Raw genomic sequence first — 20,966 nt, 5'->3', positions numbered from 1 at the left:
TTTGAAATATTTCAATAAGGTTTTATTTATTTATTTATTTTAGTTTTCCGCCTGAGATTTATTTTTTTTATTTATTTTTTTCCATTTATTTTTATTCGTTGGAGGCTAATTACTTTACAATATTGTAGTGGTTTTTGCCATACATTGACATGAATCAGCCATGGATTTACATGTGTTCCCTATCCCGTCAATAAAGTTGTAAAATAATGAACCTGAAGAAATGAAAAGAACATTTGCTTTGAACAAGCTTATTTTTATAGATTTTAAAAATTGCAACTTTCACGACACGTAAGAAAAATATTTTTCTAATATCAAAATAAGCATCTCTTTGGTATAGCAACACACCACAAGTGTTATCTTTAACATAAAAAATTAATCAAGAACTGTGACTTCATATGTTAAATAAAACTATCCTTTGCCCATCCATGTGTCCCCTTTCACAGGCCCATTGTGGGGCTTGGAAGTGTAGTTCTGTGCATACCTCCACAGCTACAAAGAATTAAGATGCTGCATCAGATACGTACAGAAGTCACACAACAGAGAATTAGTTGGCTTAATCACCAACATATATGACACAAACTCACCGAGAGAGAGAGCATGTGCGCACAACATAAGATATGAGACAAGTAAAACAGCATTGTCATGAAGATCAAATAATATGAAAATAATTACATCATTTAAATTTGATGCATTTTTTAAAAGTACTTGTTTAGAATTATTACATTCAGAATTTAAAATTATTACCTGCCAAGCTCCAAGAATAATAATACAGAGCCATAATTTTGATAAGGCACTTTAAAGAGAACAATTAAACATACAAAACAGTGACTATGAGAAATATCCATAAAAGCAGTTAACCTCAGAAACAGAGAAAAAAAATATGTATTTTTTCAAGATAGGCTTCAGTAAGTTTTTTTGAAAAGCATCACAGAGGGGTGAAAAATATTTATCATATATTTTTAAAAGTTGTTACCAAAGTTCAAATTCCTGTTAAAAAAAAAAAGATAACATTTTCCTTCAAGTCAGTGAGGTTCTGACTCAAATACTTTTTCAAGAAACAATTAGCATCTTTATGCTAAAATCAAGAAGGAAAAGCAGCTTTCAATCATGCTGTCAACTCTTATTTAACAAACATCTAGTGACTGTTGTGTAACAGTGTTTTAGGTTGCTGGAAATATGTAAGTAACTAAGACACAATCATTGGTTCTAGGGAACTTAGCCCAGTGGAGCTAACTCTAACAATGGTAACATGAAAGTTTACCTTCTTTGGCTCATAAATAAAGCTCAATTTCAAATTCTGCTATTCTTGGAATCTTCTTGCAAATAGAAGAGCATAATGGTCCACCTAGTTTGCTACTGGTAACACTGTGGCATTATTATCTACTGATTAACTTTCATAAAAGATTCTTTGAAAGTTCAGAGGACAGAAAGTGTTTAAAGATAAATATGAATCAGCCTCAAAAATAACATCAGCATTCTGTTTTCACAAAATGAAGAAAACCAAGAAAAATTTCATCTTCAGTATCCAGAACCGTGCGATTATCCAGTCCCTATGGTACATGTGCAAACATCCTAGGTAAGGAGGTATGCATTATTACAGTCAAATTAGTTGTCAGGCTTCAAGGAATCATAGCCTTCTTTCAAGAGGTCCCGCCATGTTTTAAGGAAACGTGCATTTTCTGTACATTTGAAGGCAAGCTCTTCCACTTGAGCTGATACTGCAGATGTGGCTTCCAGAAGTTTGGTTAATGAAAATGCTGCCTGAAAGTTTAAAAAAAAAAAAGAAAAGAAAAGTCAAACAATATAAGTTTATTTTTTAAATTATCTCCCTATTTTATGAACCTGGCTGAAAATAGCTTAGAATCCAATGCCCAAGTTCTTTTCTTTAAAAGTTAAAAATCTTTAAACTAAGACACGCCAGCTTTTTAGTGGAACCTAAAAAAATTTTCTACACTAAGTAAGCTTTGAGGACATATGTCTACTAGAAAGATATACATTATGTATGAGACATGACCAGTCAGCATCTTTTTCGGGTGCTAATACACTAGTCTCATTTAGCTCAACAAGACGACTTGGGCCCGTTGACACCAAGTACCAGAAGTATTTGAAGGACTTATGATACAGCTCTTACTGATGGGAGGAAGGGACTTGCTCCGCTATTTTTATGTTTAACACTGCAGTCCATGAAATCGTATGAACCAAAGAACAGACACTCTAAGCTCACAATTAACGCCAACAAAAACAACACCCATGCAGAAAACACAGCACTCTTGGTGGAAAACTCACTTCTTGATCAAATGCTTTCTTCACCCACTGTATAAAATAACACTGTTCCTGGGTAACAAACACGTCAGCACTGCATTCTACACGCTCACTTGGAACCAGCCTGGTTCAGCAAAGATGAAGCTGTGTCAGCATTTCAGCCATCTTTTTAAAACAACAAATACTTGCTGAGGAATAAGAGAATAACAGAGTTCACCCCGCGGTTTGCAATCTGCACAGGAGGATCTCCCGGTTAAGACATCACCCTACAGACTTCATTCACTTGACATTAAATCGAGAAACCCGACTGTGTGTGATGGGTGGCTGGATGGCTGTGAGTGTACGCGCGCGTCTACAAACTGGAGACTCAACAGGAGCCGTCCAGACCAGGAATCCCGGCCATCAGAGGGACGGGTCTTTGTACTGTTAGGGGAAGCAATCTGGACCACGGGGCGGGGACTAACCCATCCTAACTGGGTCCGCCCAGACGGATAATCGCCTAGCCAGCAGGCTCTGGGCAGGCGGCCAACTAAACAGGGCTAGGGGGAGGGAGACGGCTCAAGTCCCAGCAGAGGAATCCCTGTCTGGCCCTCAGCCCCGCGGACTAGGCAGGGCGGTGGGTTTGTGAACTGCGCCGTTTCGGGTTACAGCGCGAGAGCGGAACCAGACCTCCAGGCACAAAGACCGGGCGCGGGCGCGGCGGGAGAGGGATGCCCTGGACTCCCGACGCGGCTCTTGAATACGTGAGGGACACCGCCCGGACCCGCCGGCCGCACTCACGTCTCCGATCTGCAGCTCCACCTCTTCCAGCGGGTCCACCAGTCGGCCGCTGCTCTTGCTCGGAACCGGCCAGCCCAAACCTCCCGGGGCGCCGGGGGAAGATGCTGAAGACGTGTCTGAAGACGAAGGAGAAGAAGGGGGCGGCGGCGGCGGGGAAACCTGTAGCCCTTCAGGGTTCGCCATGGAGCGGGGCTGGGCGACTGGACCGGACTTGAGAGGCCGAACCAACACCAACCGTCTCTTTCAACCGCTCGCGCCCAAAGCCCAGCGGGCCCGCCTCCTCTCGGCTCTCCGCCAGTGACCGCGAAGCCTTGTCACTTTCTAGGGACAGCCAATCAGATGCCAATGAGTTAGCCTGCGGCTGCTCTCCGCTCCAGGGGAAAACCTCCCAACGGGCTCCCAGACGCCGGAGCAGAAGACCACAGCTCCCAAGGTGCCGTGCGCGCCGCTCCGCCTCACCGTCTTGGGGCTCTGCTGCGCGATTCACCCTGGGATTTGTGGTCCCCTACCCCCCACCCCAACCATTCCAACGCCCTTAGCGCACGCCGGGTGAGAGGCCGCGCAGCCTGCAGCCGCGGGCGGCGCTGGGACTTGGAGTCCCTTCCCTTGCCACTTCGGTCCGTGTCCCGGAAGCGCAGCTGGCGTCGCGTCGCGTCACTCGTGGCGCCCGCGCACAGCAGACAGGCGGGAGCGTGGTGAAGCTGGAGCGTTCCGCGGAGCCCGCAGGTGGTGACTGCCTGCGTCCCGGCCGGCGATGGCGCCCCCAGTGGCTTAGAGGTCCCGAGCCCTTACGACCCAAGCCCAACCTCCTTCCCCGGCGTGCGCCAGCGTCCTTTCTGCTGTGAACATGCAGGTGCTGCTGGCCAGATTGGCCTGCCCGGGTGAGCGGGGTCTGCGGGCGCGGGTTGACACAGCAAGGGCGCGGGGCAGTCCGGTCTCGCCTCACTAGGGAGGAACTCGGGCAAGGGCGCGCGGTCAGCGCCAGGTGGATCCTGGGTTCCTCCCCGGGCTTGTCCCTATTGAAAAAGTTGACAACTAGGGCAGAGGTCACGGGCGGAGGAAACTTGTCAACGCGGCTCCCGAGCGGAATTTTCCCCGAACCCTGGTGCTGACCCTCTTCCCAAAGCCCAGATGTTGTCCTAGACTTGCAACAGCCTTGTTGGAAAATAGGTAAATTAACTATTACACAGGTTTTCTCCTTGGTCCTCGCCTGACGCGTCTTGCAGCCGTCCTACTACTTTCTTAAGAATTTGAACTCTGTTGTGTCATGTTGACTTTTATATGGTACCCAAGTCATCAGGTTATCTCTGGAATTTTTCTGTGTTGTCTAAAATTAACTCTACGGCGTATCGTGTTATGGTTGCCCCTAAAACCATCATGATGATTTAGTAAAATACCTCATTACCTCCCCTTTCACCTTAAAAAAAAAAAGTAGAATGATGTCGTTGGACGGTTTTTGTTTGTTTTACTTAAAAACAGTTTTAAAAATCAAAACAAAAAGTTTACTCCAAGATATCTCTCAAAACTGACTTAATTTTTTTCTGTAGTTTATTTAAGTTAAATTTTGGTTCTAGAATAAACAAGTGTACATATTGCAGATTCACGGATATTCTTATGTAAATTTTCACAAAAGTAGAATTTTGTCAAATTTGTCTACTATGTATTAAATAATTGGAATTTAAAGTTTCTATTACTGGTGCGTGTTTTATGACACCTAATGTGTAAATACTGTTGAATGAAAAAAAAAAATGCACAGCCTAAAAGGTTGAGGATTATGTTTTACTCAACAGGCACAGGGAGAACTTAGCCTAGGAGACAGCATCTTAAGATAGCTCTGAGGGACAGTTCTGAAGAGGTAAGGTAGAAGCCAGGATATATAGGAGTTTTTGTAAAAACAAACAAGCTGAAACACACAAAATAGGTAGTTGGAGCATCAAAAGATTACTGCTAATTAAAAAAATGTATCTCAAGTTAATTAATTTAGTGCTTTTTTGTGTATGGGAAGACGTAAGAGCTTGGGCTCATTGAAATCATTCCTTTGATATGCATCTCCACTATCTAGGCCCAGTGTCCTGCTTTTCTCCATCGTGAATCCCTTCAGAGTACACAGTCAGGGACAGCTGCAGTAGCTGAGAGCTTGATGGCCACAGCATCCTTTGTTTACTGATACAATAGGTGATATTCCTTGTCCACAGTGCCTCCTCTAACTCATAAATTTGACCACCATTTGGGAGTCATTTCATGACCAGTTTTTGTCCCTTGGTGCTAGGAAGGTTCATTCCTAGATCAGGCAAAGATTCTGTTAATAGGCCACCCAATGTGTTATTTTTGGATCAGGCCCTGTTGATAATCTGAAATTCTCTGGAGTGCCTGTCTCACTAGTTTATTATGATCCAGGAGATGTTTTCCCTTGTCATTTCTTCCCATATCTGAAGTTGCACTGTTACAATTATTCTGTATAGAGTTAATCTATATGTAAATTGTCTTAAGACATTAATTTTGTTGGAGGCCTGGTTAAACATTGGATGATGCCAAAGGAAATCTTATGAAATAGAAAGGATATAAGTAATTCAGCTCACTACATTAATAAGGTCATAGTGCAGCAGAGAGAGGGACAAGTCATAAGTAATTTGAATCCAACAAGAGAGCAAATTAAAACAATGATCAGTATAACTAGCTGTAGTCTGGTTGAAATAAGCCCTCCAATCCACAGGAGAACCAACTGAACAAGCCAAATTTTGGAGGGATCACGTAGAGAGAAAGATAATGTTTCATCTTCATTTACAAAGGTATACTTTATCAACTTGTAGGTAAGTGTAAGAGGAAAGGTTTTTCAGTTCAGTGATATGATCTGAAAGTTATCAGGAATTTTTATTTGCCAAAAAGTCATTTTTATAAATCTTGAAGATCTTCATTTTACAAAAGCATCAGAGTGAAGCAATGATTGTCTATAAATGACAAAATACTTCAAATGACATGGCTAAAGATCTGATTACAATGCAATTGACAAGAAACTTGGATATTTCTGTGACAAACAGCATTTTAAGATAATAACTATAAGTATCATTGATAGCATTATATTGATAACAGGACATACCAGACTTCTGGGAGTTCTTTATAAATTTTAGAATATCTGTATTAATGACTAACCTTAGATGGCTTTACCACCACTTATGTGACAATGTTTCCCATGTATGTTAACATAAATGAACCTAATTAGTTTAAAATCTCTCTTTGTGATATCAGGATTCCTTTGGAGTATCCCAGAGTTAGTTGAAGGTCAAAAGGACTTTAGTTAGAATTTGCTATTTGGGAAGTTTGTCAAAAATATCAAGATTTCAAAACACTGGTCAAGTAGGATCATAGGTCATTGTGAAACAACACTTATTCACTTAACCAAAGTGACAGAATAGTTCAAAAGCAAAAACAGATCATTTAGAAGCACAGAAACTCAATCTGTTATCAAAAGCAGGGAAAATTTTGTTCTCTGTTAACAGAGAGAGGAACCAAGACCAATCCTACTCCAGCCTGCTTTTAATTACAAAATCCATTTATGTTATTAAATTTAATCTAATCCTAGCCGGGCCATTTCCAAAACTCATTTTTCAGGGCTTCTTTTCTATAGACCTTCCACAACTTTCTCTGTTCTTATTAGTTTGTTCCTTAATTGTTTATCCAATTGACTCTATGACAAAATCACCCTTACATTTCCAACAGGTTCATTTCTATTCTTCAATCTTCTTTTGCTGAAAACATACCTCCTACTTTCCTTATACAATGAACTACTTCCCTTGATAGTTTTAGTAGCTTTGATGACGTGTTATAGTTTTAACCCTTAAAAACCTTAATCTTTAGCAGAAACCTAAAAGGAATAAGTGACTGTGAACTGTTTGTGAAACCAGCATTTCCCATTTGGGATATTCTATAACTTCTAGAAACATATATTTTCTCATAACATAATTTCTTTCTTCTATGTGATACAAGACATGTCCAATAAAGCCAAAGATCTTTAGTTTCCCTCTTGTGAGGAAACAAAAGTAGGTAAATTTAGACCTGTTTAGCAATTAATGTTCCACTATTTTATCTTATATGAAATAACGTGGATATTCAAGGAATTCCCATCATTTAACTTATCAAAATTCAAATTACCAAAAATCTGAACAGACTATTTTAAGATAAACATACCCAAAACAAAAGAATTCCTAAAGAGTTGACCTGAAAATTCTTCTCTCATTTACCTTTATTTGGTAACTTAAAGTCATATCAAGTTAAAATTTTTTTTTCACATTGACAAACTTTGTAACAGAAATGACATGAACTTACTGACCTTCAGTAAACTTACATACAATAAAAGTAAGACATGTCTGTATTGACTAAACCAATGAGCTTAAGATAACTTTAATATTAGATATTAATTTAATATTGAATATTTTCTAAACCATGTGAGCCCCAAATTCCCTCCAAGTTTCTTTTATATTTAGAAATATTTAATTTGTAAGTACTTACTTTAAGTCAATTAAATAGAGCTCTTTTATAAGTTTAATTTTGTTCATATTTTCCAGAGTTAGAGATATCTCATATGTGACGTACACCGAGACACATAAACAGACAAAACTAGAGATCGCATAGCTTCACTCTAAAAGCTTCGTTATGAATCAGGTATTACCATATAAACTCACAAGTTTATAAGTAACAGTTGGAATAAGATAAATTTGTTTGCTCAGATTACTACTTCACTATTTGTAGAAAAGTCTTCAGATTTATATTTGTCCTTGATAAACCCTTAAGGAGGCTAAGAATTAGATTTTGGGTGAGGGAACCTTTCCAACAGTTCGAGTTTTAAAAGGTCTTTTTCCCATTTCCCCTACTCCATTCCAGGTTTTATTTGATTGAGCTAATTAGGCTCAGTCTCAGTTCTTTGGGAGCTGTCTTTACATTTCTGATCTGTAGAGACTTGCAAGATACAGTAGCTCCTGATATTAAAAGGTTGATTTGCCCAACTATACTTACTTTGATTTGCTTTTGTATCAGAGATTTCCAGCTAAACTGAAAATCACAAAAGAGTCCTGGGTTATAGAACTTTAGGATTTAATTTGTCATGCCTTCAAAAACTTGCATGAGGCATTGACAAAGCCCCTCTTTTGAGAACACAGGTTAGACCCAGAGCAAAATGTCTATTATTTTTTTAGCCCCTGAATATTAGTTCCCAGTTTTTACTTTATATTGTCTTGGCTCAGGTAACCATATTGGTTTCCTTTCATATGTTTAAATAATATTTTCTGAGGGCCAGATTCAAATACCCTGTCTTATAATACCAAGCAGAGGAAGCCCAGTGAAACATGTCTATCCCACAATATAATTCAGCAGAAGACTTGTAAACATCTTATATAAAGCCTTATTTAAATGTACCTATTTTTATAAACTTTCATCCCAATTCTGTCAACTTTTATACCTTTAACTTTGGTTCCCATTAGAACCCAGTCAACAAGCTTTGGTCTTAAAAGGAGTCCTAGAAGCTTTCCTTTCTTACATTCTCCAACCATTTTATCTATTTTGTATAAAAGACTCAGATCCCTAGTGAGGGATTGAGCCAAGGGACACAAGCCCTCTTGTCAGTCTTGTAACTTGACTAATAGGTCTAACTGTTGCCGCAACTAATTGTTGGTCAGATAGCTAATTATAATTTTTTTCCCAGCCTTTTAAGGGTATATATTTTTTAAACTGGGTAAGTAGAGCAGACTTGTTTGGGGCTCATTAATACTGGGAACCAACAGGGTGTCCCTTTGGCTCATTCATCTTTACTTAGTGTTGCATCAAAACTTTTTGCTTTAATGCCATTAACACCTGTCTTATTTATCCCATTTATTAACAACCATCTATAGATTTCTTTATTTTGGGGGAACAAGTACCTTAAAAATTTTCATCTTGTTGGGAAGAAGTCTGTAGACTTCCGTTTCCGTTTTTTTTTTTTTAACTTTCATCTTAACATTAATTATTCTAATGCTTTTATTAGCATCTATAAGACCCATTGAGGGGAAGCAGAGACCACAAATAAGTCTTCCCAAACTTTTTTTCTTTGTTTGTTTTAAAGGAGTTCTTAGGTTAATCATTATATGTGTTTTCCCACCCTCTAATTTGCTTCTTTCACGGGTACCAATAAAACAGTGCTTGTTATGAGAGCTCTCTAAAAATTTACCAATTTAAGTTTTTCCATTTAAAAGATCATCATCTGGCCATTAATGAGCTATATGTTAATAGTGACTCAAACCTATAACATGCAAGAGGCTTCCCCACAAGAGAGTGTGGAGGATGCCACCTAAACAAGATCCAGAAGCTTTACTCCCCAAAGTAGTCTAAGGAAATGAAGGCTGACACAATAAAGGTTAAGATTACGAAGTGCCTGGGAGTTGGCACAGTGGACAACAGACTGTGCAGAATCTCAGTCTGTTTGATTGGCTGACAGATGTACACCATATGTGTACCTTCTGGATGGCAGAGACCAAGTTTCAGGACACACACACATGCACACACACACCCCCACCCCCACCCTGTACACCACCAAGGATCAAGTAGGCATTTAGGCAAGTAGGCAAAGACACAGAGAAATGCAAGTTCTTCCTAGAGGGCTTTTGTTTGTTTTAGGTCAGAATTCTGAAAAGATGTTTTATCAAGCTGGCTTTGTCTGACTTAACTCTGTACACAATGAAAGAACCCCATCTTAGTCATTTTCAAGGCATGATTTCCTGTAATTCCCAATTAAGTAAGTACTTGGAAGTATAAGTTTTGTATATAGATAAACCTGGCTGGAATGTTAACTGGAGGCAAAGATGTTAGGCCAGCCTCTCACTTAATCACCCAGTCCAGAGCACTCAGTGTCTTTCAGCCAGGGAGCTTTCAACTCAATATCTTTCATCTGGGCAGCTAGGTACCTATTATACTTCACCAGATAAAACTCAGAAGCATCAACCAATAGTCTGGAGCGCCTAGAATCAGGAAAGAGTCACCCAGATTCGTCTTGGCTCTCCAGGGAGGTGGGTGAGCAGGAGAGGCCACTGCTGGTACCAGGGCTCTCTTTCCTTGTAGAGTTCAGGTGAAGGACAGACGTCAGCTCTAGGTCCTTTTGGGGTCACCAACTAGTCAGGTCAACTAGTGGGGGGTGGGAACAAAACCTGAAAGTTGAGCGTTATGTTTTATTCAGCAGACACGAGTGCATGCTCAGTTGCTAAGTCATGTCTGACTCTTTGCGACCCCATGGACTGTAGCCCACCAGGCTCCTCTGTCCAGGGGATTTCCCAGGCAAGAATACTGGAGTGGGTTGCCAATTCCTTCTCCAGGGGATCTTCCTGACTCAGGGATTGAACCCGTGTCTCCTGCATTGGCAGTCAGATTCTTTACCACTGAGCCACCAGGGAAGCCTGATATGATCAACAGACATGCTGAGGGCTTAAACCCAAGAGACAGCCTCTGAGATAGCTCTGAAGGACTGTTCCAGAGAGTTACGAGAAGAGCCAGGATATACAGGAGTTTAGGGCCAGGGAATAAAAACAGAAAATCCAGGTAGCTGGAACATCAAAAGGTTACTGCTAATTAGAGAAAACTAGACATCTCAAATTAATGAATTTAGCACTTTTCTCTGTATGGGAAGACGCAAGAGTCTGGGCTCATTGCAGTTATTCCTTTGACAGGCATCTTTACTATCTAGGGCCAGCACCTTGCTTTTCTCCATTCTGAATCCCCTCAGGGTGTACTGTTGGAGGCAGCAGCTGTGGCTGATGGCTTGATGGCCTCAACATCTTTTGTATACTTAAATTAGCAGGTGACATTTTTTGTCCACAATATGCTTTATGTTTTTCAGAATAGAGTAATCAGGTGCAATCTGCCCTCCTCCTAATTTAATTGAAATCATTCTTGGGTCAGGTGCTATCCAAATCCCACCAAAATTACTATTTCTGTTTTCACTGGGTCTCTAAATCATTGCTGTTTTCATGGCCTGGTGTTAGGACTACAGACATCAAAGAGATGGACACAGAATTGCCATCAGTGTGATTTTGTATGGTGTATCATAAGTTCTCTGAACTTTTTGACCTCACTTCTTTACCAAAATTTAGTCAAGGTGTCTAAGTGTTAAATCTCTAAAGTTAAGTGTCAGGTTTGTATTCAGAAAAGGGGTAAAGGTTGTGACTTTTTTTAACCCTCTGAAGGAAATTAGACTACCTAGTTCCAGATATTTTTAAGAAAAGTATTAGCTATATAAGCAATGGAATTACAGTTTTGTCTGGTACCGAATCATTAGATTTCAAAAGCAAATGATAACTTCTGTATGCTGAATTACAATGCATCAAAAAATTTGTTTTTTTATAGTAAATAAGTATTCTTTTAAATGATGATAATAATACTCTATTTGAACTCTGGAACTGAGCTCTCCCATACTATTTTTATCTACCTTTTTTTTTTTAAGATTTAGTAAAAGTAAAAAGGGATAAGTAGATTTTAAAAAGTTATTCCCAACATTATAGTTTTTAGTATGCTGCAAGTAGAGAAAATTAATACCTTGATTTTTTTTTTTTAATAAAAGAGTGACTCTCAGAAAACAGATTTTTAGTGTTTAAGAGGCTTTAGGGTTCAGTGCTTCAAACCTCTTCCCCTCCTGTGTTCATCATAATCTAATTGATTGTCTGATGCTAGGTTTTACTTTTTAAAAATTCATTTTATTGGAAAGAATGAAGCATAAAAATAAATGTTATGCAGTTGAGTGCGTAAGAATATAAATAATTAGCCTTTGCCAGGCTGACATCTCCTTTTAATCAGAAAAGAAGGAAAGCAAGAAGAGGAAGGGAGGGAGGAAGGAAACAGCTAGTTTCAGGTCCTGTAACTTCAGAGACCAGGTCAAGTCCAGTTGTAGCCTCAGAGTTTGACTGGTGTTGCAAGGATAGAGACTAGGTTGGCTGCAGTCATCTGAATTTCTCTCTCTGCTGTAAATGAGGATTGTAGCTGCCCCACATGTCTCATAAAGTCATAAAGAGTACCATGTGGTAATAAAATTGAAGATTCATAACTGTTATATATGCTCATGAAAATATAAATTTTATTATATACTCCAAATTCAAAATGCAAAAAAACCTTTGTTGAGATTCACTGTTTATTTATTGTTCCATGTTTAGAAACTCGTTCACATGCAGACAGATGCTTCCCTATGAGAGACAAAAACTGAGAAAGGCCTCATTGTTATCATTATAATCCAGGAATTAGTTTTAGGAAAATAAACCAGAGATTTGCGAATTCCTGGGTGACAGTTAAAACTGTACTTAGGAAGGTACCTATTGGGTTAACAAATGTGTATTAGTCACTTGTGATTAGGAGGGTACCTGTCAGGTCAACAGATGTGTATTAGTCACTTGCTTTGTGTGAGACGTACTGGGTCCTGCACAATAGTGTTTTCTAGGCAAAGGTTGACAATAAACTTCAGAGCTGATGAAGTGGGGAGAGTTCATAACTTGCTGAATTCAAACACAGAGTAGACAAACTCCAGCGTCTGTTCACTTGGCCTCTGCCTTATTCTGTGTTGTCTTTTTTGTTTGTTTCTTCAGTTAATAAGTGTTATTTCTTTTAGCAGCTTTAGATTAAAAAAAAAAAAAAACTGAGCAGAAAGTACACGGTTTCCTTCTAACTTTCTCCCATCCCCTGATAACATCTTGCATTGGTGTGGTACATGGGTCACACTTGGGGAGCCAGTGTCGATACATTAAAGGTCAGAGTTTGTATCAGGTTTACTCTGTGTTGTACATTCTGTGGGTTCTGACAAATGTGTAATAACACATATCCTCCATTAATAACATCATCATACAGAATAGCCTTGCTGCCCCACAGATCCCCTTTTTTCCACATATTCATCCCTTCCTCCCTCTTTCTGAACACCTGACATCCACTGATCTGTTACTGTCCCTTTTCTAGAATGTCATAGAGTTGGAATCATAAAGGATATAGCATTTTCAGTATGCATTTTCATTTCCTCCAGTGTCTCTTCATTTCTTTTTAGCACTGATTAACATTCCATTGTATGGGTGCACCACAGTCTGTTTATCACTTACCTATTAAAGGACATCTCCCAAGTTTTGATAGTTATGAATAAAGTTGCTATAAACATTCAGGTGAATCTTTTAAACTCTGGATATTTTATTGTGATAAGAACACAACATGACATACACACCTTTGACAAAATTTTAAATGTATGTTGTTGACTATAGGTGCAGTGTTGTACAGTAGAGCTCTAGAGTTTGTTCATTTTGTTGGTGGATTTTTGTATGGATGTTAATTTTCAACTCATTTTGGTGAATGCCGAATGCAATAGGAATGGCTGGATCCTATGTTAAGAGTATGTTTAGCTTCAGAAGCAAGTATCAGAGATACAAAGAAGTGTAGGAAGAGTTGATGGAGCACTTTCTTTGCTCAGCCCCAGCAACGGGCACTAGGTTTTCAGGATAAATCAGACCATCTCTGCCTTTGAGGAACCCATGAGCTGAGAGGAGACAGATAAGACAATCCTGTACAATGTGTTACAAGAGCAAGGAGGGGGTTAGAACTATCAAGAAGAGTTTTCAAAATTTCCAAAGGAAGTTTAACCAGTATAGAAAAGTGAAGGAAAATTCCAGGCAAAGAGGGGATTTCCCAACAGTTCAGTGGTTAAAGCTGTGCGTTTCCGCTGCACGGGGCACAGGTTCTGTCTCTGGTCTGAGATCTAGGATCCTGCATGCCTTGCTGCCCAGCCAAAAAAAAAAAAAATTTTTTTTTCTTAAAATTCCAGACAAGGAAAATAGCAAGTTATCCACTTAAGAATGGTTAAAATAATAAATCCTATGTTATATATAGTTGACCATGATAATAATATAAAAAAACAGCAAAATAGCAAGCAAAGGGCCTAGTGGTATTAAAAAAATGCAGTATTTGGGAATGTGTTTAATAGATTAATGGTGGAAAATAGTTTCAAAAGATAAACTGGGTTCAGATAGTAAGAGATCTTATATGCTCTTCTAAAGAGTATATAATTTATCTTGCATTCATTTTTTTTTCAGAGTATCAAATGATTTAATTATAAAACTTAAGCCACTTATTCACCTTCTAAAAAACACAAACGTGAGAATAAAATAAACACACCCAAGACTCACTAGCCCTTGCAGGATAGGAAGAAGCCCTGGACAGAGTCTGCAAATGTTTTTCCCTACCCCCAACTCTGCATTTCCTCATGCACTCAAGGGTCCCATTCGAGGGTCCCATGTTTTGACACCTCTTACACCTCACGCGAAGGGTTGACTCATTGGGAAAGACCCCGATGCTGGGAGGGATTGGGGGCAGGAGGAGAAGGGGACGACAGAGGATGAGATGGCTGGATGGCACCACCAACTTGATGGACATGAGTTTGGGTGAACTCCGGGAGTTGGTGATGGACAGGGAGGCCTGGCGTGCTGCAATTCATGGGGTGGCAAAGAGTCGGACACGACTGAGCGACTGAACTGAACTGACTGACAGTGGAAAGGAAGCAGAAGCTACAAGAGTTATGTAAAGAGGGTAGCAACAATTTTACAGCTATCTGGTACTAATAGCTTGTACACTCTGATTTGCAACTTTGAGAAACAGTATCAAATAAGCATTGTCAAATACCTACTGCTGGCTAACCTTTACTATCATTCTTTTAAACTGCATCTTTGAGACTGGTTGTGTTGCTTCACTGTAGCTTCTGCTTATCCTGAAGCACAAATGCTAAAATCCCTACACAGTCTCTTAAGTAACAAAGGTTACTTTCAGGACAACCCCAAGGTGATGTGGTGTTTCTTAATATAGCTGTAGTGTCTGCTGGGTGTCATCCCCTAGGACAGGCTGGCCAGATGGCAGCACCGGGTGGGGGCCGACATGGTCACTTTCCTACAGCCCTGCTCGATCCCTCTTCTATCTGAACACCCCACAGTCAGCATTGAACCCTGAAGTCAGTGAGGACCTTGGCTTGTCTTCATTTCTGAAGTTGAATGTAGTAAGTGAATCCAGTTCTTCACCGTTAATTCAAAGGAGCTTCCAAAATGTGGCAGGTGTATTCTTGGGAAGCCTTCTGGGATGGAGCTGGAGGGTCTTGGCTTCTAGGTTCTGGGGTGGGCGCTGGCATAGCTGCCTTTTTCTGGGCCGCCAGGAATTCATGAATTGCTGTTTCCGTTTGTGGCCAGAAGATGGTTTAGTTTGGGATCCATCACTTCAGAAAGAATTCTGTCCACTCCAGCTTCCAGCATCCCTGACTGAACCACACTCTTGCCTCAGACCATTTTACAGCTGGTTTTTGTTCATAGTAGGATTCCATTCCCACTTATCCAGATGTGTTGACAACAAAATTATCCGCTTTCTGCCTCCAGTTTTAGTAAGCCGGCTTGTTGTCCACCTGGGCCAGGCAGTCCGGGCAGAAGGTGTCAAACAGGCCCTGGCTCTTGAACTGCTCCAAGACGAGCGTGATGAGTGCGAGGTCCCGGAGAGGCCCTGAGGCTGGGCTGCTGGGGCCACTGCTCCCGACAGCGCCCATCATGCCATCGCAGCTCCCGTGGAGGCCTGGCCCGCGCTGCCGCTGCCCACCGCCTGGGTGTCCCCACTGTCTGCCGTGGCTGCACCTCGGGCCGCGGAGGAGACCGAATATGGCTCCTCTCAGGGACGGAGGGCGGGGGTCGTGTAGAGGTGGCAGAGGTGGAGGAAGGGCTGGCGGGGGGACCGCAGCATGGCCTCATTTATTCTCTTTTGTCAGATTTATTTGTTTGGCTGTGTAGGGTCTTAGTTCTTGCAGGCAAGATCTTGGCTGTGATGCACAGACTCTCTAGTTGGGACACATGGGCTTCAGTTAGTTGTGGCACGTGAGCCTCAGAGCACGTGGGCTCAGTAGGTGTGGCATAGGCTTAGTTGCTCTGCGGCATGTGGGATCTTAGTTCCCAAACCAGGGATCAAACCCACATCCCTGCATTGCAAGGCAGATTCTTAACCATTGGACCACCAGGGAAGTCCTGCATTCATTTATTCTCGAAACATTTTGAGAAGGGGCATTTTCACTTTCCCTTTTATTCAGCATTGTGTTATTTTAATACTTATGTTGGATCATGAGGTATTATTTAATAAAAGAGTTTAAGGGAGGGGGAAGAAAAGAGTATGTTTAGCTTTGCGAGAAACTGCCAAACTGTCTTCCACAGTGTCTGTACCGTTTTGCATTCCCAGAAGCAATGAATGAGTTCTGCTGCTCCACCTCCTCAGAGGTGTTCTCCATGTTCTGGATTTTGGCCATTCTGATAGGTGTTTTAGTTTGCAGTTGTTTTAATTTGCAATTCCTTGATGAAACAGGGTGTTTAGCATCTTTTCCTATACTTATTTTCCGTCTGAATATTTGTTTTGGCCAGGTGTCTGTCCAGATCTTTTTGCCTGTTTTTAAATTGATCTGTTTATTTTCTTGTTGAATTATCGATACACGAGTTCTTTGTGTACATTGTATGTTAGCCCTTTATCAGCTATGTTTTCTGCAGGTATTTCCTCCCAGCCTATGGCTTAGCTTTTCTTTCCCTCTTGTTGGCCTTTTAATGCTTATGATTTATGACTCTAGCCTGCCTTTTCAGAGAGAATTACAATAAAACAGGACTAACCTGTTTCATAATAGCATGAGTCAGTCATAAGTAAGTACTCTGATAAAAAGGAATATAAAAAGGACTGGTACTCAATCAACAAATATTTATACCTATATATAGGCTAGCACTGAGATTTAGCACACAAAAAAGAAAATAAATAGGAGTATGCTATCTACTGGAGAATACAAAGAAGACACTAATGTTTATGTCATTTACGGGTCTTACAGATGTTTAAAATTTTAGTTAAATGATTTTATGATTTTTGAGATTTTTTAACTATAGTTAGAAAAACTTTCCCAAATCCAATTTTCTTTTTAAAAATTATAAACATTTTTCCCATAATCCCATAATGTCTTTCCCATAATGACAGTTTTATTGAAATGTAAGTTATATACCATATCATTACATCATCTGAAGTGTACCATTCAGTGGTTTTTAGTATGTCCACAAAGTTCTGCAACCATCACACAGTGTTAGAACATTTTCATCATCCCAGGAAGAAACCTCATACCCTTTAGAAATCAATCCCAACTCTCCAGCCCTAGGCAACACCTAATTTATTTTCTATCCCTATGAATTAGTCTATTCTGGATATTCTATATATATAGAATCATATAATATGTGGTCTTTTAAAAATATATATTTATTTGACTGCACTGAGTCTTAGTTGTGGCATGCAGGATCCTTGGTTGCAGCATGTGAACTCTTTCATTGCAGAATGTGAAGTCTTAGTCGCAGCATTATGGAATCTAGCTCCCTGACCAGGAATTGAATCTGGACCCGCTGCAGTGGGATGGAGTCTTAGCCAGTGGACCACCAGGGAAGTCCCTAATGTGGTCTTTTTGTGGCTGGCTGCTAGTCACTTTAGCTTAATGTTTTCAAGGTCTGTCCATGTTTACTTCTTCCTATTGCTGAATAGGATTGCAGTGTCACTTTTTATTTGTCCATTCACTAATGGACATTTGGTCATTTCCACTTTGCTGTGAATAATGTACCTATGAACATTCATGTAGAAGGTTTTGTATGGACGTGTTTTCTTTGATCTTAAGTATATACCTAAGAGTGAGTTACATGGAAACCATGCTTAACATTTTGAGGAAATGACGGACTGTTTTCCAAAGCTGCTACACTGTTTACATTCTCACCAGCAGTGTAGGGGAGGGTTCCAGTTTCTCCACATCCTCACCAACACTTGTTGTTGTCTGTCTTATTGATTATAACCAACTAGTGGATATCAAGTGGATCTTATTGTGGTTTTGATTTGTATTTCTCTGATGGTTAATGATATTGATCATTTTTTCCTGTGCATATTGGACATTTGTTTATCTTCTTTGGAGAAGCAGCTATTCAGGTTCTTTGTGTGTTTTTAATCAGGTTATTTGTCTTTCTATTACTAGAAATGCATTCTTTGTATATGTTAGATACAAGCCCCTTATCATAGATATGATTTGCAGATATTTTCTCCCCTTCCATGAGTTATCGTTTCTCTTTCATGATATCTTTTGAAAACAAAAGATTTTAATTTCAGTGAAGTACAGTTTATCCATTTTCTCTTTTGTTGCTTGTGCTTTGGTGTCACAGCTAAGAAACCATTGCCTAATCCAGGGTCACAAGCATTTACACTCTTTTAAAATCTTTTCTGATAGCACGAAGAATTCTCGATATTATATCCTTCATCCAGCATAACTTCATATCCATAAAATAATCATCAAATGTAAAGAAATTAACATCAATACAACAAACTGTGGCCTTTATCCAGATTCTTTTTCTGTTCAGGATGCAGGCCTGGTCCCCACCTAGCTTTAGGTGTCACGTCGTCTCATGTCACGCCTACTTCAGTGTGGCTTCCTGTCTTTCTTGTGTCTCATGACCGTGACACCTTCAGTGTGCACTGGTCAGGCATTCTGTTGAACGTCCCTTGATCTGAGTTTGTCTGGTGATTTCTCACAATTAGATCAAGACTGTAGACGTGGGGGAGGTGTGCCACAGAGGTGAGGAGCCTTTCACCTCTTATATACATTTGCATACCTTTCTCATCACATCATGTGATACTGATGTATCTGATTGCAGTAATGGTAAACTTGATCACTTGGTCAAAGTGTCTGTCATGGTTCTCCACTGTAAAGTTAGTATCTTTCCTTGCCACACTCTACTCACTGGAAGCTGACCCTGAAGTTCAGCCCACACTCAAAAGCAGAGAATCAAATAATTTGTGGATTTATCACTGTAATCCTTTATACTTTCACTTTTTTCTATTAAAATCATTGATCAAATGAAATTCATTTTGATTTTAAGAAAGAGCTAACTTTCTGCCAGTCTCTGACCATTTAATGAAGAACTATCTCTTCTTCCTGATTTGAAAAGGCATCTTTATCATATACCAAATCCTTATATGTATTCTACCTTTTTATGAATTCTTTATTCTGTTCCTTTGATGATTATATTCCTTCTCCCATGACAGACTCCCATAGCTCCACATGTAAGTTTTGATAGCATTCAGGGCTATTACCAAGGAAGGAGTCTGTCTTTTTATTTTTATTATTATTAAGGGAAGGACCACTGTGGAGAGGAGTACTAGAGAAGGGCGTAAGACATTGAAGATCCAGGAGTAAAAGAGGGTATTAATATTTAAAGTAGGAGTATCTCTAAGAAGATGGGAAGGAAAAGCCTCATCATCCAGGTGGAAGGATTCATCTAAGTAAGGAGAAAAGACCTCTCTTTATTGTAACCTGAGTGATTGAACAAAGGTCCAACACAACACAGATGACTTTAGGACTTCTTTCCGGGGACTGAGACAGTTCCCACCCAACTAGTTTTCTCTGTCTGTGAGGCCTCCTGTGCTCGGCGTCAGGTAAGGCACGGAGGGGAGAGAGGTGCAGGTTTAAGGACAATGGAAGTTTAATGAACATTCTTGCAGATAAATCTTGGCATACTTGTGTTTTTTTCCATAAAATTTTATTTGCTAACTCAAAGAATATATACATTAACTAAGTTGGAAGGTGGGTCCCCTTAATTTAAAATGAAGCCAACCCTAACGCGCAGTTTGCCCACATGGTCCCAGTATAACCGTTAGTACCTCCCCTTGGTGCTCACCACCAAGGGCTTCCCTTGCGGCTCAGCTGGTAAAGAATCTGCCCACAGTGTGGGAGACCTGGCTTCCATCCTGGGTTGGGAAGATCCCCTGGAGAAGGGAAAGGCTACCCACTCCAGTATTCTGGCCTGGAGAATTCCATAGACTGTATAGTCCCTGGGGTCACAAAGAGTCAGACATGACTGAGCGACTTTCACTTTCACTGTAGTGCTCTCCAAGTATCTGGTTTAGGTGGTAAATTATACAGTCATCCTATTTATAGGTGTAGCTTGACATAAGGCAAATTGAATAGATTAGCTTATTAAAAAGCTTTTAAAATGTTCTAGTTTGTGAACACTGCTTTATGAGGAAAAGCCAACTGAACTGCCTGCCTTGGAAAGAGGACCGTCCGCTTCAGTCCTCTCCCAGCTGAGGGCTCTGCAGTGTAGCTCTGTCTGCTCACTGACTGAATGTCTGCAGTGTTGATGTGGCCAGAAGATAAACAGGTTTCCAAAGAGAAGGCGTCACGTGGACTCACACAGTTACCTTAGTGGGGGGGTTTCCTGGCATCCAGTGGTGAAGACTCAGAACTTTCACTGCCGTGGCCTTGGGTTCAATCCCTGGTCAGGGAGCTAAGACCTTGTAAGCTGTGTGGCAAGACTGAAAAAAAAACAAAAAAAGATGGTACCTTAATGATCACCTGGTAACCCTTTACTTTTTTGAATGAGGAAACTGAAATCTATAACAGTTGAGTGATTCTTTAAGGTTTTAGGGCTAATTAACAGAAAACTCCAGTATTCTTGAATGAAAAATCCCATGGACAGAGGAGCCTGGCAGGTTACAGTCTGTGGGGTCGCAAAAGAGTTGGACATGACTTAGTGTTAGTGACTCAACAACAACAAATAGAAAACAGATCAGATCCCCAATCCTAGGTTTTATGTGTGTGTGTGCTTTAAAATTTTTTCAAACTACTCCTGAGAAGAACTATTTGAAAAAATAATACTGTTCATAATTTTTGTGCAGCATACCAGTGCTTTCATGCCATAAAAATTAAGGAAAATTACCTACCTCTGTGTGCTACACGATGGTCTTCAACTTCTGTTGTACCTCGAATTACTACCCACTATACTGTTTATCCCCGGGATCAGGATAAACGATGGGAAGGTAAGTCATCATTTCTGTAAAATTGTTGAGATCTTTCTAGACACTTTGTATCATTT

At 40.2% G+C, this 20,966-nt stretch overlaps 2 protein-coding genes and 1 pseudogene across 2 annotated transcripts in view; 1 reads left to right on the top strand and 2 right to left on the bottom strand.

Annotated features, from left to right (window-relative positions):
• Nucleotides 1–232: 232 nt before the first annotated feature.
• On the bottom strand, nucleotides 233–3,455 carry C1H4orf46 (chromosome 1 C4orf46 homolog). Its single transcript, XM_043487489.1, has 2 exons — nucleotides 3,043–3,455; nucleotides 233–1,761 (listed from the first exon to the last, which is right to left on the bottom strand). The coding sequence occupies exons 1-2, from the start codon at nucleotides 3,223–3,225 to the stop codon at nucleotides 1,606–1,608; spliced, it is 339 nt and encodes a 112-aa protein (XP_043343424.1). The 5' UTR covers nucleotides 3,226–3,455; the 3' UTR covers nucleotides 233–1,605.
• An 89-nt stretch (nucleotides 3,456–3,544) lies between these two features.
• The window catches only part of ETFDH (electron transfer flavoprotein dehydrogenase), a 41,287-nt gene continuing 23,865 nt past the window's right edge, over nucleotides 3,545–20,966 (top strand). The window contains exons 1-2 of the mRNA XM_043487415.1: nucleotides 3,545–3,923; nucleotides 20,770–20,910. Coding sequence (XP_043343350.1) covers nucleotides 3,890–3,923; nucleotides 20,770–20,910 — 175 coding nt within the window. The 5' untranslated portion in view covers nucleotides 3,545–3,889. The remainder of the gene's footprint in view (nucleotides 3,924–20,769; nucleotides 20,911–20,966) is intronic.
• LOC122423770 lies at nucleotides 15,089–16,342 on the bottom strand (annotated as a pseudogene).

Source organism: Cervus canadensis, chromosome 1 (assembly GCF_019320065.1).
Source record: "Cervus canadensis isolate Bull #8, Minnesota chromosome 1, ASM1932006v1, whole genome shotgun sequence".
In the NCBI taxonomy this organism is placed as follows: Eukaryota; Metazoa; Chordata; class Mammalia; order Artiodactyla; family Cervidae; genus Cervus; species Cervus canadensis.
The sequence above is the reverse complement of the archived record's forward strand: the minus strand, read 5'-3'. Positions and strand labels throughout refer to the sequence as shown.

What these genes read in the sequence shown, in the direction of transcription:
- C1H4orf46 (XM_043487489.1), bottom strand. Translation starts at nt 3,225, where the DNA reads ATGGCGAACCCTGAAGGGCTACAGGTTTCCCCGCCGCCGCCGCCCCCT. An exon ending in TGGAGCTGCAGATCGGAGAC is followed by an intron (nt 1,762 to 3,042) that starts GTGAGTGCGGCC and finishes TTAAACTTTCAG; the next exon opens with GCAGCATTTTCATTAACCAA.